The 15843-nt window shown below is 32.0% G+C and overlaps 1 protein-coding gene across 2 annotated transcripts in view; it reads left to right on the top strand.

Moving 5' to 3' along the window:
- The window catches only part of LOC108687608 (calcium-binding mitochondrial carrier protein Aralar1), a 173157-nt gene that overhangs the window by 123458 nt on the left and 33856 nt on the right, over nt 1-15843 (top strand). For both annotated transcript variants that reach the window (XM_018193461.1, XM_018193462.1), the window contains 5 exons: nt 7091-7206; nt 7291-7430; nt 7796-7942; nt 8210-8351; nt 12548-12641. In XM_018193461.1, coding sequence (XP_018048950.1) covers nt 7091-7206; nt 7291-7430; nt 7796-7942; nt 8210-8351; nt 12548-12641 — 639 coding nt within the window. The remainder of the gene's footprint in view (nt 1-7090; nt 7207-7290; nt 7431-7795; nt 7943-8209; nt 8352-12547; nt 12642-15843) is intronic.

Below are 15843 nucleotides of genomic sequence, written 5' to 3'. Positions count from 1 at the left end.
GATTTATTATCATTATGTAGATGACATATTAATAGCATTACCAAAAAATCAAATGTACTCGATACTCGAAGTGTTTAATTCCTATGAGAGATTAAATTTTACAATTGAGCATAGAGATGATAACTCTATTGACTTTCTGGACGTTACAGTAAAATTGGAGAGTGATCACATAAAAATCGATATATTCGGTATAAAAAACCGACTAATTCCGGCAAATTTTTAAGCTATATATTTAAGCTATATATATAAATCGAACCATCTCATCATCTATAAAAAAGGTGTAATTACAAGACAATTTGATAGGATCATATTTCTTTCGCATTGCGGAATACCGCAATAAGAACATCTCAAACATAATTAGAATTATTAAATATGAAAAGAATTATTAAAAAAGGGTTATCCTTTAGATATAATATTTTCTATCGTAAATAAGAATCACATAAATACAGAATCAAAACTCTGTCAAAACGAACTGACTTATATAATAATGATTACGCAATCGAGGATAATATAAAAAATTCTTCCCAATTCCATACGTCAAAAAAATCTCAGAAAAATTTAAAATGATCGCAGAAAAAACAATTTTAATACAGCACATAAATCGATGAATAAACTAAATAAATTCATAAAATTAGATTAAAACAAACTGGAAAAAACAGAGCAATGTAATGTTATTTACAAAATCAGTTGTTTAGATTGTAATTCCACATATGTAAGACAAACAAAACGGAAATTAAAAATTAAGATAAAAGAACATAAATCCAATATAAAAAAAATCTTAGAATCAATGTCAATAGTATCTCTTCATCAAGCAAATCATAAATATAATTTAAATTGAGATAATATTCAAATATTAGATTTTGAATCATCCTTTCAAAAAAGATTAATCTCCGAAATGATCTTCATAAAAAAACTATGTCTCTAAACAAACAAGATGATAAAGATTGTCTACCAAATATATATTCACTCAATATCATATCTTCAACTCATCATAATTCGTGGCGATTTTTTAGTAAAATTAAAGTGTTTTTTTGTTAGAGTATTGAAATCAATTTATTTAAACCAAATATGCTCCATTATTTTCTATTTTTAATATTTTGCCATTTTTGGGGCAGAGCCATAATTCCATCGCGGTAGAACTTCTGTGATTTCTGATCGAAAAACTGTTTCAAGTGATTTTCACAGGCCTCTTTTGAAGCTACACCATTAAGAGAGTTCTGCAGAGACCTAAACAAATGATAGTCTGAGGATGCTATGTCAGGACTGTACGGTGGATGCATTAAAACTTCCCAGCCAAGCTCTCGCAATTTTTGCCGAGTCATCAAAGATGTGTGTAGTCAAGCGTTGTCGTGATGGAAGACGACATCTCTCCTATTGATTAATTCTGGCCGCTTCCTCTTAATTGCTTGTTGTAATCTCTGCAGTTGTTCACAGTAGAGTTCGGAATTAATTGTTTGATTGGACGATAACTCATAGTGAACGGTTCCCTTCCAGTCCAGTCCACACACAACATCACCTTCTTCCTCGTCAATCCAGGTTTTGCGATTGCTTGCGCCTTCTCTCCTTTCTTTATCCACGATCTTTTTCTAGTTGGATTGTCGTAGGTGATCCATTTTTCACCAGTTATCATTCTCTTCAGAAATGGCTCAATTTCATTCCGTTTCAGTAGCGTATCACAAATGTTAATTCGGTCCATCATGTTCCTAACACTCAACTCGTGAGGAACGCAAACATCGAACTTCTTTTTGTATCCAGCTTTGCGTAAATGATTTAAAACTGTTTTGTGCCTAGTTCCCTGGCAATCTTCACAGTGCTCACATGCTTATCACGCTCGATTTTTACTATGATTTCATCGGACTTTTCAGTGATTGGTCAACCGGAGCGAGGTTCATCTTTCACATTGAAATTTCCAGCACGAAAGCGAGCGAACCATTTCTGTGCTGCTGATTTTGATAGAGTATCTTCACCGTAAATAGCGCAAATTTTCACACAATTTTTTCACAAGCCTGTGCAGCATTCTTGCCTTTATCGTAGTGATACCGCAAAATGTAGCGAATTTTTTCCTTATTTATTTCCATTTTCAAAATAAAATAACTTTTGATCCACTTCATCGATTTCAATCTTTTTCGACTCAAAACAAAGGTTAAAATGTCACTTTTTAAACGTCTAGTGTTGCCGATGCGATTAGTAGTTGCCGACTGCTGAGCATTTAATGCCATCTAGCGGGAAAAACGCCACTTTTTCTCACATCCAATAATTATCCTCTCTCTGTTTAAGTATAAAAGCAAAAAGCTTATGATAGGAGTCACAGATAGTACTCGAGTTAGCACATCATTAGTGAAATTACGAATATCTCACTGTTATAATAAATCTTATCTTAAGTTGTGGTTTTGAAGCAGATATGATATAATATTGCTTCATTTTGTTTGTAATTGTCATTTTTAATTTTATACTTATTGATAAATTGTTTGTGAAATAGAATCTGGAAATTATACTTCGTGCCATAAGCTAAATTAATTTTAACAAGAAACATAGTGCTACTTCGCAACAAATTTACATGTTCATCAAAAATCTAAACAAGCGTTTTTAAATAATAATAATTGATAGATTTCATAAATTGGACAATTTTTTCATGTAATATTCATTTAATTTATTGTAATTAATGTCACGTTTTGATTATACTGAATATGTTCTAATCAAGACCGAAACATTTATAAATATATATATTTTTTTTTCGTTGATTTGAATAAATTGTTATTTCGCTTTCAGGATTTTTCGTAGTGATATGTATGCCCTTCACATATATTATTAATTTTTTACAATATTTATGTCGAAAAAATTTGGTTTTCAATTTTCTTTTATTTTTTTTATTATGTAATATGTTAAAAATGTTATTAATATTAGGTGTACAACTTTGCTTCCGCCGTTTTTTTTCCGAAATTCGAGGCTTTATTGTAAAAAACTGGTTATACATTTATGATTCAAAGTATTGTCCATCGCTGGCCACTACTTTCTCCCATCTTTCGGGTAGCGTACGAATCTCGCGTCGAAAAAACTGGTCATCTTTTGAGGCTATCCACGAATCGATCCAATTTTTTACTTCTTCATAAGACCGGAAGTGCTGGTCAGTCAGGCCGTGTGCCATTGATCGAAACAAGTGATAGTCAGAGGGAGCAACGTCTGGAGAATACGGCGGGTGGGGTAGGACTTCCCATTTCAACGTTTCCAAGTATGTCTTGACCACTTTCGCAACATGGGATCGAGCATTGTCATGCTGCAAAATCACTTTATCGTGTCTCTCGTTGTATTGCGGCCATTTGTCTTTCAATGCTCGGCTCAAACGCATCAATTGCGTTCGATACCGATCGCCTGTGATTGTTTCAGTCGGTTTTAACAGTTCATAATATACTACGCCGAGCAGGTCCCATCAAATACAGAGCATGACCTTGGACGTCAAAATCACCGTTCTTGAAGCGTTGAAACCACTCACGACACGTTCTTTCACTAATAGCGGCCTCACCATAAGTATTTGAGAGCATTCGATGAGCCTCAGCCGCAGATTTCTTCATATTGAAGCAAAAAATTAAAACCTCCCGCAAATGACGAGAATTTGGCTCGTAAATGACATTTTCAATCGAGAATAACTTTATGATGCAGACACAAATCGATTAATGTTTCTATGGGGTTATGTTGACAGATGCCCAAGCTTATTGTATAACGTCTATGATCTATTTATTTCGACCACCACTTACCGCTAAAGCCATCTATAGGAAAACGGCGGAAGCAAAGTTGCACCTAATATTTAAAAATTTTTCTGTTAGTGTGATATTTTGCTCATGTGTTTTTAAAGTAATAAAATTTGTTATTGTATTAATTAGATTAATATCAAGTAAGTTATCTATTATGACTTGTAAAGATTTATTAGACAGGAAGTGTTTTGATTCCAACTTTAAATACAAAAATAAAGAATAATAAAGAATAATAAAGAAGTTAATAGTTTCAAGCAGATATTTTCGATATTTTCATTATCACAAGGCAACCGTTCTGCAACTGTCTCTTCAATAATATTTTGAATATTTGTTATATTTGTTAGGTTAATAATATCATTATTTTCTATTGAAGTTTCTTGAAGAAGAATTTGAAGAATTTTTAACCTGTGAAAACCTTCGTATAAAGTGAGTACGTAACATTTCTAAAAAATGATTTTTCTATTTTACAAGATTTTTTAAATGGGCAATTTAAATATATTCCGTCTCTGATATGTTGGTATAAATGCTTATAAAATAAAATTATAATTTTAGTTCTATAACTGTAAATATTACATGAGAAAAATATATTAGATACCAAATTATTACTTATATGTTTACGTCTCACTAAATATTGGGAATACAAATAAATTTCCGCCGTTTTTAATCAAAAATTAAGCATTTATTGTGAAAGAACAGTACATAATGTTTTATTCAAAGTAATGGCATCGTTAGCCACTATTTTTTCCCATCTTTCTAGTAGCATGTAGATACCGCGTCGGAAGAAACGCTTCATCTTTTGAGGCTATCCAATCATCGATACAATTTTTGGTATCTTCATATGATGTGAAGTGCTGCTCAGATAGGCCATGCGTCATCGATCGGAACAAGTGGTAGTCGGAAGGAGCAATGTCTGGAGAAAACGGCGAGTGAGGTAGAACTTCTCATTTGAGTGTTCCTAAGTAGGTTTTGACCGGCGCCGCAACATGTGGTCGAGCATTATCATGCAGGAGAATAATTTTGTCATGCCTGGAATAGTAGTGGGCGCGTTTTTGCTTGAGTGCTCAATCTCATCAATTGTGTTCGGTAAAGAGCCCCAGTAATAGTCTCGTTCTCGGTTTGAGCAACTCATAATACACGACACCAAGCTGATCCCACCAAATATACAACATGAGTTTTTTTCCATGAATATTCGGCTTGGCTGTCGATGTTGAAGCATGGCTAGGTGGTCCCCATGATTTACTCTTCTTTGGGTTATCGTAGTGGATCCATTTTTCATCATCAGTGACTATACGATGCAAAAAACCCTTTCGTTTATGCCTAGCAAGCAGCATTTCACATATGAAAAATCGGCGTTCAACGTTTCGCGGCTTTAGTTCATATGGAACCCAATTCCCTTGCTTTTGAATCATTCCCAATGATTTCAAACGATATGAAATTGTTTGTTGAGTCACTCCTAATGTAAGTGCAAGTTCTTTTTGCGTTTGGCACGAATCTTCATCCAATAATGCTTCCAATTCCGCGTCTTCGTACACTTTCAGCCTTCCGCTACGTTCTTTGTCTTTGACGTCAAATTCATCGTTCTTAAACTTTTGAAACTACTCACGACAACTTTTCTCACTTAAGGCAGCATCACCGTATGCTTCTACAAACAATCTATGAGCGTCAGCTGCAGATTTCTTCAAATTAAAGAAGTAAATCAATTAAAGAAGTAAATCAAAAGTTCCCGCAAATGACGCTTCGGCTCAAAACTCGACATTTTCAAAAAAAAATATATGATGCTATAAATAAGTATATGATGATCACTAATATTTCAAGATTATGGTATTGCCGGATGTCCAATCTTACGATATGTCATTTTACATCAAACAATTTTAACTATAGTTTATTAGTGGCGCTGTCTTTTGCAAACGGCGGAAACTTATTTGTACCCCCAATATGTTCTGAAATTTGAATATCTGTTAAAGATCAAAGAACAATCAGGATATGTATAATGAAATCTTCTACAAGTTGGCGGTGAAGAAACTGATGGCTGTTATAAACTTTTATATCAGATAATTTTAAATTACAAATTGAGCAAAATAACCTCATTGTATGAGTATGAACACTATTAACATATTAAATAATCACCTTCCCTTTATAATTTTTTTTCATATAAAGGACAAAATAAAGGAATTAATCGGGATATCAACTCAGGATTCTTCGTAACACGGCTAACATTACTCAAATTTAGATACGATTTGTCAGATCAGCAAAATAGTAAAAAGCATGTGTCGCAGTTCTTATGTAGAAACTGGCATTAGCAAGCTGCATGAATAATAGACCGCGCGGCGGCGTCTTTCTCGGTGCGCTCGTGTACAGATTCTGATTGGCTACAATCACACAATAAATGTAAAATCACAATAAAATTTTACTCTTTTTTTAATTTCGCATGAAACCGTTTTTTTCCGTTTATGCATTGTAAAAATATCACTAAAATTTAAAACTACAAATTATTTTTACATGAAAGTAGTACATTCACATATATTTTACCATTAATATGTATTTTTACTTTAAAAAATCTAGAAAAGGAAATTTCCAATCATATTTAGATAATTTTCCAGTTATAAACATGTAATTTCCATGTAAAATTACATGCATTTTCTTCAGCGCGAGTGTGGTATAGCAGACAGACACTAGTCTGAAGTACTAGAGATCTCGGCAGAATCGAAAAATTTTCATACACTCGTAGCCTCTCTCGGAAGGCAATGGCATACCATCGAGTAGTATACTTGCCCAGGAAACCTCCCTATCAAAAATTGCCGTTTCGAAATCGATGTTTAAACTGTAGGTCCCTGTATACATTAGATCTGTTTTTTTGTTGCACTCTGAACCGATGCAATAAATTGAAGTGAAACAAACGTACATTTGTTTCACTTCAACTTATTACACTGTGTATTATTACTAGTTCAGAAAATGCAGCAATAAAAAACAGACTGATTGTATACGATCAGTGTGCGTGCAAAGATATATGAGAAGGAGGCATCTATGCGCTGAGATAGCGTATGGCATTTGAAGAAGAAATTATTTAAAATATGTTTGTATATGCAGATTAATATAAATTATATAAGGTAAATAATAAGACATATCTCTAAAAATTACAGTTATACACATCTGCGACAATATTTTTTCGATTTATATTAATGTATATAATATGTGTGCATGCACATACGTGTAAATATAAATATAATTATAATAAATATGATAATATATATGTTAAGAAGCAAATATTTCACACACACACACGCGCGCGCGCGAACAAATTGTATTTTATACAATAGTTAACATATCTTTTTTTTTTTCAGACTTATATCATTTGCCGAATTTCAAGCATTTGAAGGTCTTCTCTGTGTACCAGATGCTCTATATAAAACAGCCTTTCAACTCTTTGATACTAATGGAAATGGAATGGTTGCATTTGGTAAGAACTATTACGAAATTGTCATTTCTCTTTTCGAAATAATTTATATGTCTTTTATATAGACATATTATTATCAATTTACAGACGAGTTCGCTGAGGTGATGCAGAAAACTGTATTACATCAAAAAATGTCCTTTAATATGGACAGTAGTTTTATAAAACTCTATTTTGGAAAGGATAAAAGTAGACTAATCAATTATGCAGAGTTTAGTCAATTTTTGCATGTGAGTATCATATTTTGTTGCATGCTTAATTGCTGATTTGATTGTTATTCTTGCTCAGGAAATAAGTCAAGTATGACGTAACGAGTGACAAAGATTATGAATTATATATAACGTCGTATGTTTATTTTGTTTTTCACATTTTTATTTTTCATATTTAATATATGTATGTACACAATTTGACTGAGAAAATGAAAAATTATAAAGTAACATTCCTTATTTCGAAATATTTTCCATATAAAAAAAATAAAAAAAATTTATTCCTTATACATACAGAAAATAATTACAGTTTTAAAAAAACAATTCCTAAATATGATATAAACTAAAATAGGATAATAATAAAATTTTGTATTAAAAATGCTCTTTAGGATTTTCATGAAGAATATGCAACAGAAGCTTTTAAAAAATTTGATAAAGATGGTGCAGGTTTCATTTCTGCATTAGACTTCCAAGACATCATGCTCAGTATTAAGAGTCATTTACTCACAAAAGATGTGAGGGATAATCTAATTGCTGTAAGTAGTATTATTTCTAAAGAGAAGATAGAAAATTTTATAATTGACAATTAAATATTTTATACTATACATTTTAACTACATTTGTGTGAAAATAAGGACAGGAATTGTTTAAAGTACATGTGTTTAATACCATACATGTGTAAAATGTTCGCTAATTACAAATTAATATTTATTAATCTTCAATTTTGTATCATTTTAATATAAAGTAGTATTGAAATTTATTTGAATATGTACTTCTACATAATGAGCTGTATTTTCATCGCAGGCAGTTGGTGTCGGTCAAAGCGGAAGAAAAGTTAGTTTTCCATACTTTATGGCATTCAATTCTCTCCTAAATAATATGGAACTTATTAAACGTATCTATTTAAATGCAACTAATGGTCACAGATATCAAGAAGTTACCAAAGGTATAATGAAGAAAAATGTGTAAAAGGATATACATTAAAAATTTTTTTTCTTGCTGTTTATGTAAAAATCTGAGGAAAAAATAATTTATCTTTTATTTTAATAATATAATCTATACATATGTAATAAATACGATTAATCAATTACTTTTACATTAGTTTTCATCAACATAATGTTCAGTACATAAATATCTTCAGTACATAAATAAATTAATTTAATGATTAAACAAACTTATCTGTAAGTGAAGTTTCTATCATAATTGTATGAAGCGCCTCTTCCGAAAGATAAAACGTAGTACTCCTCAACCATGAGCCGGGGTGCCACAAGCTTTAAAGTCAAAATGTCTACTATTCACGTTCCCCGTCTAAGCGTCATTGTATTCAAAGCCCAGCCGCAGCCAAATAAAAAACAAATTTTTCGGAGTCTGAAGATATCAGACGTAGTATAAAGGGGAACTCTATCTTTGTATTTATGTCACTATGCAAAATCTTTTTTAGCCATCTACTTAAGATCTGAGACGAAACTTTCTTGAATGGTTTTTTTGAATGAAATGAAGACTTACTCATTTCCCTGAACTTTTCGGTTTTCCTAAGACAACTGAAGAGTTCTAGCTGGGCAGGTATTTGCATCTTCCTTATAGAGAAGTAAAACCATTAATGATTGTTTTAATCCCAGTCTGAAAGTCTTAATTTCGATCAAGTCCTCTTTTACAACGATATTCCCAATATCTATTAAAGATAAGGACTGAATTGTTTGGTCAGTTACTAAGGCTAATAATATTACTATTGTAATTTCTTACTAAGCTTATCTAAAGGTAAGTCTTCGGCAGTTCTTTGAAGAATTCTAAAACGATCTTCGGATCCCAAGTGGAGTCGTATTTCGGCGATCTTAATTTTGATAGACCTCTGAAGACTTTCCCGATTTCCGATCCTAGGAGATATAAGGAAGATAGCAGATTGAATGCAATTAAGAGATTCATAAGATGTTCCTTTTTTAAAATTCAAAGACAAAAACCTTATAACATCTGATATTTTTTATACACGGAACTTGCTAGTTATACAAAAAACCACCATTTCTTCAAGGAACAATCATATTGTCTAAAAAATGACTCGTTTACAGAAGCCATAAAGATCTTTATGGCTTCTTCCGGAATCCCCTTTGATAGAAATGCTTCTCTGCTAATTTTCCTACTACAAGGTAAATTTCCTCCACAAAGAATGCGGCTCCCTGTCCAAAGAAAATAAAGTATCTCTGTTAGATTCAAAAATTAAAGGTTTCGATTTCAGCATTGAGAAGAATAAAGGAAACCACGCCTGTCCAAAGTGGTACCACTACTATCTACTACCTTTGCTTTTTCTGCTCTAATTTTTTGAAGAACTAAGTTGAAGAACTTTAGTAACTAATATAAATAGTGGAAACGCATAAAAAAAGAACTTATTCCAATTCAAGGTAAAGGCCGCTATCGCGCCAGGTTCTCTTATCCAAGAGACATGATTTTCACATTTCGCATTAATTTTAGTTACGAATAAATCTATATCCGGATGTCTTTCTTAAGAATCTCACAAAAGGCCATCTCTGATAATTGAAATTCCGTTTCGCTTCCTAATCTCCTTGATTCAAAGTCTGCTTGTGCATTATCTCTAGACGAAATATATGACGCAAAGATGAATAATTCGCGTTCTTCACATTTCCAAATGGACTTAGCAAGTTACTGAATTCTTTGAATCTCACACCATCCATGCAGTTTATGTACGAGATGGCTGGTGCTATCAATTCTTAAAAAAATATTGCAGTTTTTGAGTTCGGAAGTGAAACACTTGAGAAGACGCAAAAAACACTGAAAGCAGTTTCAAATGATAATGATGAAGTAACTTATCTAAATTATCCCAAAAATCATGCGCTCTATCCTCACCGCATGCCACTCTCCAACCGGAATGAGAGGTGTCAGAAATTGTATTCGCGATTTGCAATAGTCAAAATTCTATTCAAAATATTATGTTCCCACCATATAAGATCTTTCTGTAAGTTTTGATTTAAAATTATACTCGCTTCAAGTCACCCTTGGATTTTATTAAGGCTAAATACTTTTTTCTCTCAAAAATCTTGATGTATGCCCAATTATATTCAACTGCCGGACAGCAAGATACTAAAGAACCTATTAGACATGCGAAGTTTTTAATCTTCACAACACTTCTTAAGATTTGTTATGATTCTTATTTGATCCTAAATCCTCTTTCTTTTCTCTATTGGTAATTCTAATGTCATTCTCTGTGAATTTAGAACAAACTCAAGAAAACTACACAATTGGGAATTTTGCAATTCTTTTCCTCATTAATTATGAACCCTAAGCTTTCTAATAATTCTATTAAAGCTTTTATTATATTACTTAAGCAATATCACTCTGCCTCAGAATTTTCTAAAAGTAGCAGATCAAGATAAATGACTGATATACCTAAATTATGTAAATAACATATTACTGGCTTCATAAGTTTTATAATAACGTAAGAAGCCCTATTTAGGCCAAATGTAAGTAATTGAATTCATAAAGAACATCCTCAACGGAAAATCTTAAGTATTTCCTGTGACCTCGCTCAATAAGAACCAAGTAATAAACATGAGATCTCTGAGATCTAGCTTACTCATAAAGCAATTAGGATTAAGTAACTTGCACGCTACTTATGTCTTCTAGTTTGAAATGTTCCGTTTCAATAATCTCATTTAATCTTTTAAGATTAAGAATTAATTTGCTCGACCCATCTGACTTAAGAATTAAGAAAATTCCAGATAAAAACTGCTTCTCACATGGATGGCAACGATCGCGCTTTTCAAAATCAATTTTTCAATGTGCTCTCGAATCTCTGCTTGTTCTTTAGGAACTGAATCCTGAAAAACTGATTTCGAAAAAGGAATAGCGTATCCCTTAATCTAAGTCAAAATTCTGGAATCGGAGGTTATACTCTTCCAATTCTCTAAGAAAATTTTCAATCTGCCAGCTGGTTTATTTACCTCCGCTACAACTTTCTTTCGTTGTTCTGGGCAATCGAATGTGATTGAGAATTGTCGCGACTTGTTCTGGTTGGCTACATTCCTCTTACTGAACTGATTCTGATTGTAGAATTTATTCCAATATCCGCCTGACGTAGCCTTGAAGAGTTGACGAGATGGGACCTTGAAGTTTTTGCCTTCCCACAACAATAATTTCTTCATTTGAATCAACTGTAATCATCTTCGAGGAAGAAGCTTTCTCATCCGCCTTTGATGGCGATTGATCTGCAGACACATGGACATCAACCTGTACCGATATAATATGACTAATCAGCTCAGGATCCCTTGGTGAAATCGATGATCCTACTTCGGAAGTGACTTCCGGTGCCATAGGAATGAAGCTTCCTTCGGAGAGAGAGATCGACTGATTATAACGATCTTCTGAGCTCTGAATCAGATGATCCGACTCTTGAAATGTGTTCGATCTTTATAATCTTCATGAGCCTTTAGATCATAGTTTCTTAAAAACCATATATTTATTCAAATATACATACGCGCACGCACGCACGCACGCACATACACACACGCGCGCGCGCGCGAGTAAAATAGAAGATTCACAATCGATGAAATCGATTGTTTGTATGTATGCGTGCGTGCGAGCGTGCGTGCGTGCACATAGAGGCTTCTATATTTTGTCTGAGATAACACTCGCCAATTAGAGCCTGCGGCTCGTCTATAAATTAAAGCCTGACGTGATGAAACCGTGCAAATCTTCCCGCAAAAAATGCATTAATACCCTTCCTCTTTACGTGACGTAGGAGGTTTCAACTAACCATTCCATCTAACCTAATACGGTTTTTACTTGAATTTTTCCATCAACCATGTCATTATATTTCTTAAATTCTTTCATCAAGCGTTTCATCTTTTTCTCCAACCTATTCTTCTTCAAATCTTCTGCACTACTGTCTCTGTATCTTCTTTTTCCCGCCTACCAACAATGTGGATTCTTCGGCGCATATGATATGGTCAGCAGGTACAAAGAAAAAGAATGACGTTCGGACAGGAAACATGAATAGTAGATATTTTGACTTTGAAGCTTGTGGCGCTCCGACATATGGAGTACTACTTTTATCTTGAGAAAGAAACGCGAAATACAATTAAAGATATTAATAGATTTTTTCGTCAATATCTAAGCATTATAACTTTTTATCAGAGGAATTTCTTTATTCTGCACAAATGATGTCCCAGATAACTCCATTGGAAGTGGACATTTTATTTCATCTTTGCGATTTACTTCATCAAACTGGGTGAGTATTCTCGACATTGAAATCAATGATAAAATATTTTTCCTTTTGTTGATTTATTGAAAAAATATTACGGAGCAGTCACTTTAACATTGATCCTAACAAAATGTTCAGACTTTATTAATTAAAGACTGATCCACGCTGGTCAACAAGACAAATACAAAAAAAGAGAACAAGTCACGTAAAACTATCGTTGCACCATCAAGCACATCGTCATCATCCAAATGTCAAGTATGTCTCATTCTTGGCAATTAATAAAAGTTGATACTATTTTACGGAGTAATTCAGTCCTAATAGCCAAACTTACTACTATACAATGTTTAACTATATATCATTTTCTAATATTTAAATAATATTTCGTATACTGAAAACATTTATTTACGTGTTTACGCTGCCTGGATCAGACCTACGGAAGATGACGAAGCAGATTCGCGGCTTGGGTGCGTTTTGTATTACCAAACCACGTGCTATAAATATATACCACGTGTATGTACACACATACAAACACACACTCATATATTTTCTCAAATTATGTTAGAAATATTATCTGAATAGTCCCATGTATTATTTTATACTTTAACATATGGTGAAGAATAAAATGATATATGGGGCCACTTGAGTGATATTTCTGAACGTAGCTTCACTTATTGACTCACTCACAAGGGAACTCGATTTTAATGCACTTTGGATATGTTGTAGAGCATGAAAAAATATTAGACCCATATTTTTTGTGCTTGTCTCGAGAAGATGAAACACTCCCTCAAACCCTTACGGAAATGGACTTAGCGAAATTATTTGATTATTTAATCGTAATTTTTTTTGCGAACTATTGAGGAAAGTTACTATTTAGATAATGATTGGAAAAATTAATTAATTTAGCTTTATAAAATAAATATTAGTGTTTAGCATCATATTTTAAAATACACACGACAAAAATATGATAAAAAAAGTTTCTTCCTGAATTTGGGAGACCATCGTGAATCTAATTTCACGATGCTCTCAAGCTGTTATCTATCCAAAGCTATACTTCTAGTGTTGTTTGACCTCGATCGTATGAGAATTGCTTCTTCGATGATCCACGTGAATCGTGAATGTTTATAGATATACCTTGCTTAAAACTTCCTATTAAAACCAATTGGGAAAATTGGAATTGGTTTTAATCGGATTAGTGCATCGGAAATTTTTTATATTTTTTTATTCATTTTTCAAATCGGAATGAATCAGAACAAACTCAATGGGATTATATATTAGTATATACTCATATAATACCAAGAAAGGACTGAACAAGAATTAATAAGATATTTTACATTTCCTTCGAATACGATTTAATAGTTTTTATAGGATTGCTATCCAATAAGTTTTAATTGGATAAGTTGCCGATGCCAAATCCAATGGGAATTAACCAGTCAATTTCCAATTTAAAACTATTGGTAAAATTGGAATCAGTTTTAATTAATGCACCGGAAATTTCCAATTTTATTTTTCAAATTGGAATGAATCGGAGCAGACTCAATGGGATTGTATTGGCATACATCCATGTATGCAAAAGAAAGCGCTGAATAAGAATTAATAAAATATTTCACATTTCCTTTAAATAGGATTTAATAGTTTTTTTCTTTCGGATTGCTTTCGAAGGATTTTAATCAAACAAACCGCTAAAAATGCCAAATCCAATGAAAATTAACCAATGAATTTATGTAGACCGTAAGACATCTTTTTTCGACGAATCATAATTATATAGAAAATAGAAAACTGATTTTTGTTATGAATATGGATTCAATGTGCTCAGCGAAGAAGGCAGCTGTTGTAAAATTCTTCAATATATGATTGATTTACACACTTAGATGAAGAAAGAACCAATCATATTGAATAATTTTACAATAATTTCAAATCTTATTGTATTGAAGGCAAGGATTTAGAATTGAATATTGCACTTTTATCTTTTAATAAATTTTAATTGGAAACCGCCTGATGCCAAATTCAACAGGAATAACTTTATGAAATAAAGCATGAATTTAATATATTCATTATTGTGTAAAAAATTTATTGTGTAGAAAATTTATTATTAATTAACTTTTTATGACTATTTGAGTTTGTAAATATAAGAACTGTTGGATTATTGATTTAGTTATATAATTAATTAAAGCCCAATTGCACAATATTACTTCTATTTTAAGTGAGACTTAAAATATTATACTTTCTCTATTTCTATCTCTTTTTCGCTTTAAAACGAAACAGAGAATTTTAAGAGGATAAAGCCAGTTAGGAGGTCAAAAAAATCTTCGTGAATTTTTTTTTTAAATATATGCACATATTTGCATGAAAGATTTTATTTGAAAAAAACTTATTTTGACAAAGTTTTCATATTTTTTTATATAAAAATATTAATAAATAGATAAGTTATAGCTAGTTATCCGGAAAGCCGTTTTCCAAAACGTTTTATGATGACCATTTCCATTCGAAATCAGGTTATCTGAAATGAAAAAAATCTGAAAGATTTAGTTAATATATGAATTTAGTTAGTCTTTAATCATTCGATATTTTGAAAAATTGAAGTACAACAAAATGACGGCTCTGTTCAAAGTTCAATTTTCGATTTACATAAAAAAAAAATCAGTATTTTTTGTCCATTAAAAAAAAGGATGCATTGGAAAAAAATCCTACGATTAAAGACTAGATTTACATGTCTAAAAAAGCATAAAATATAAAATTTCAGATTGATCGGTGCTTTTGAGATATGTTGGTCACCAATTTTAAAGACATTGTTTTGAGAAAAACATGTTTAAAGTTTCAAGTACAGTTTACTATAAAATAAAAAATTTTTCAACTTATACAGAGTTATCTATTCCAAGTCTATATTGTAAGTCCTCTCTTGATGCTTCTAAAAATATTAATTTATTACCGGCGACGGTTATTCTTTTCTTCCGAGTATACTGTATTGCACGCGAAAATTAGATATATATGTCTATATGCATTCGGTATCTTCTCTATGTCGTATATTTCCGTGAAAATACAGCGAATCAACTTGAAATTTTCAGAGAATATTTCTAACTTATATATTTTATTATATACTTTAAGAAAATGTGATTTTTGAAAATCGATTTTTTTGAAATTTCTAACTGAGTATATCTCCTTAAGCCTTGTTAAAATAAGCTCAAGACAACCAAGTTAAATTGAAAGAAAAATCAAAATTCAATTATAAATA

Source organism: Atta colombica, unplaced genomic scaffold (assembly GCF_001594045.1).
Source record: "Atta colombica isolate Treedump-2 unplaced genomic scaffold, Acol1.0 scaffold21, whole genome shotgun sequence".
Lineage (NCBI taxonomy): Eukaryota > Metazoa > Arthropoda > Insecta > Hymenoptera > Formicidae > Atta > Atta colombica.
The sequence above is the reverse complement of the archived record's forward strand: the minus strand, read 5'-3'. Positions and strand labels throughout refer to the sequence as shown.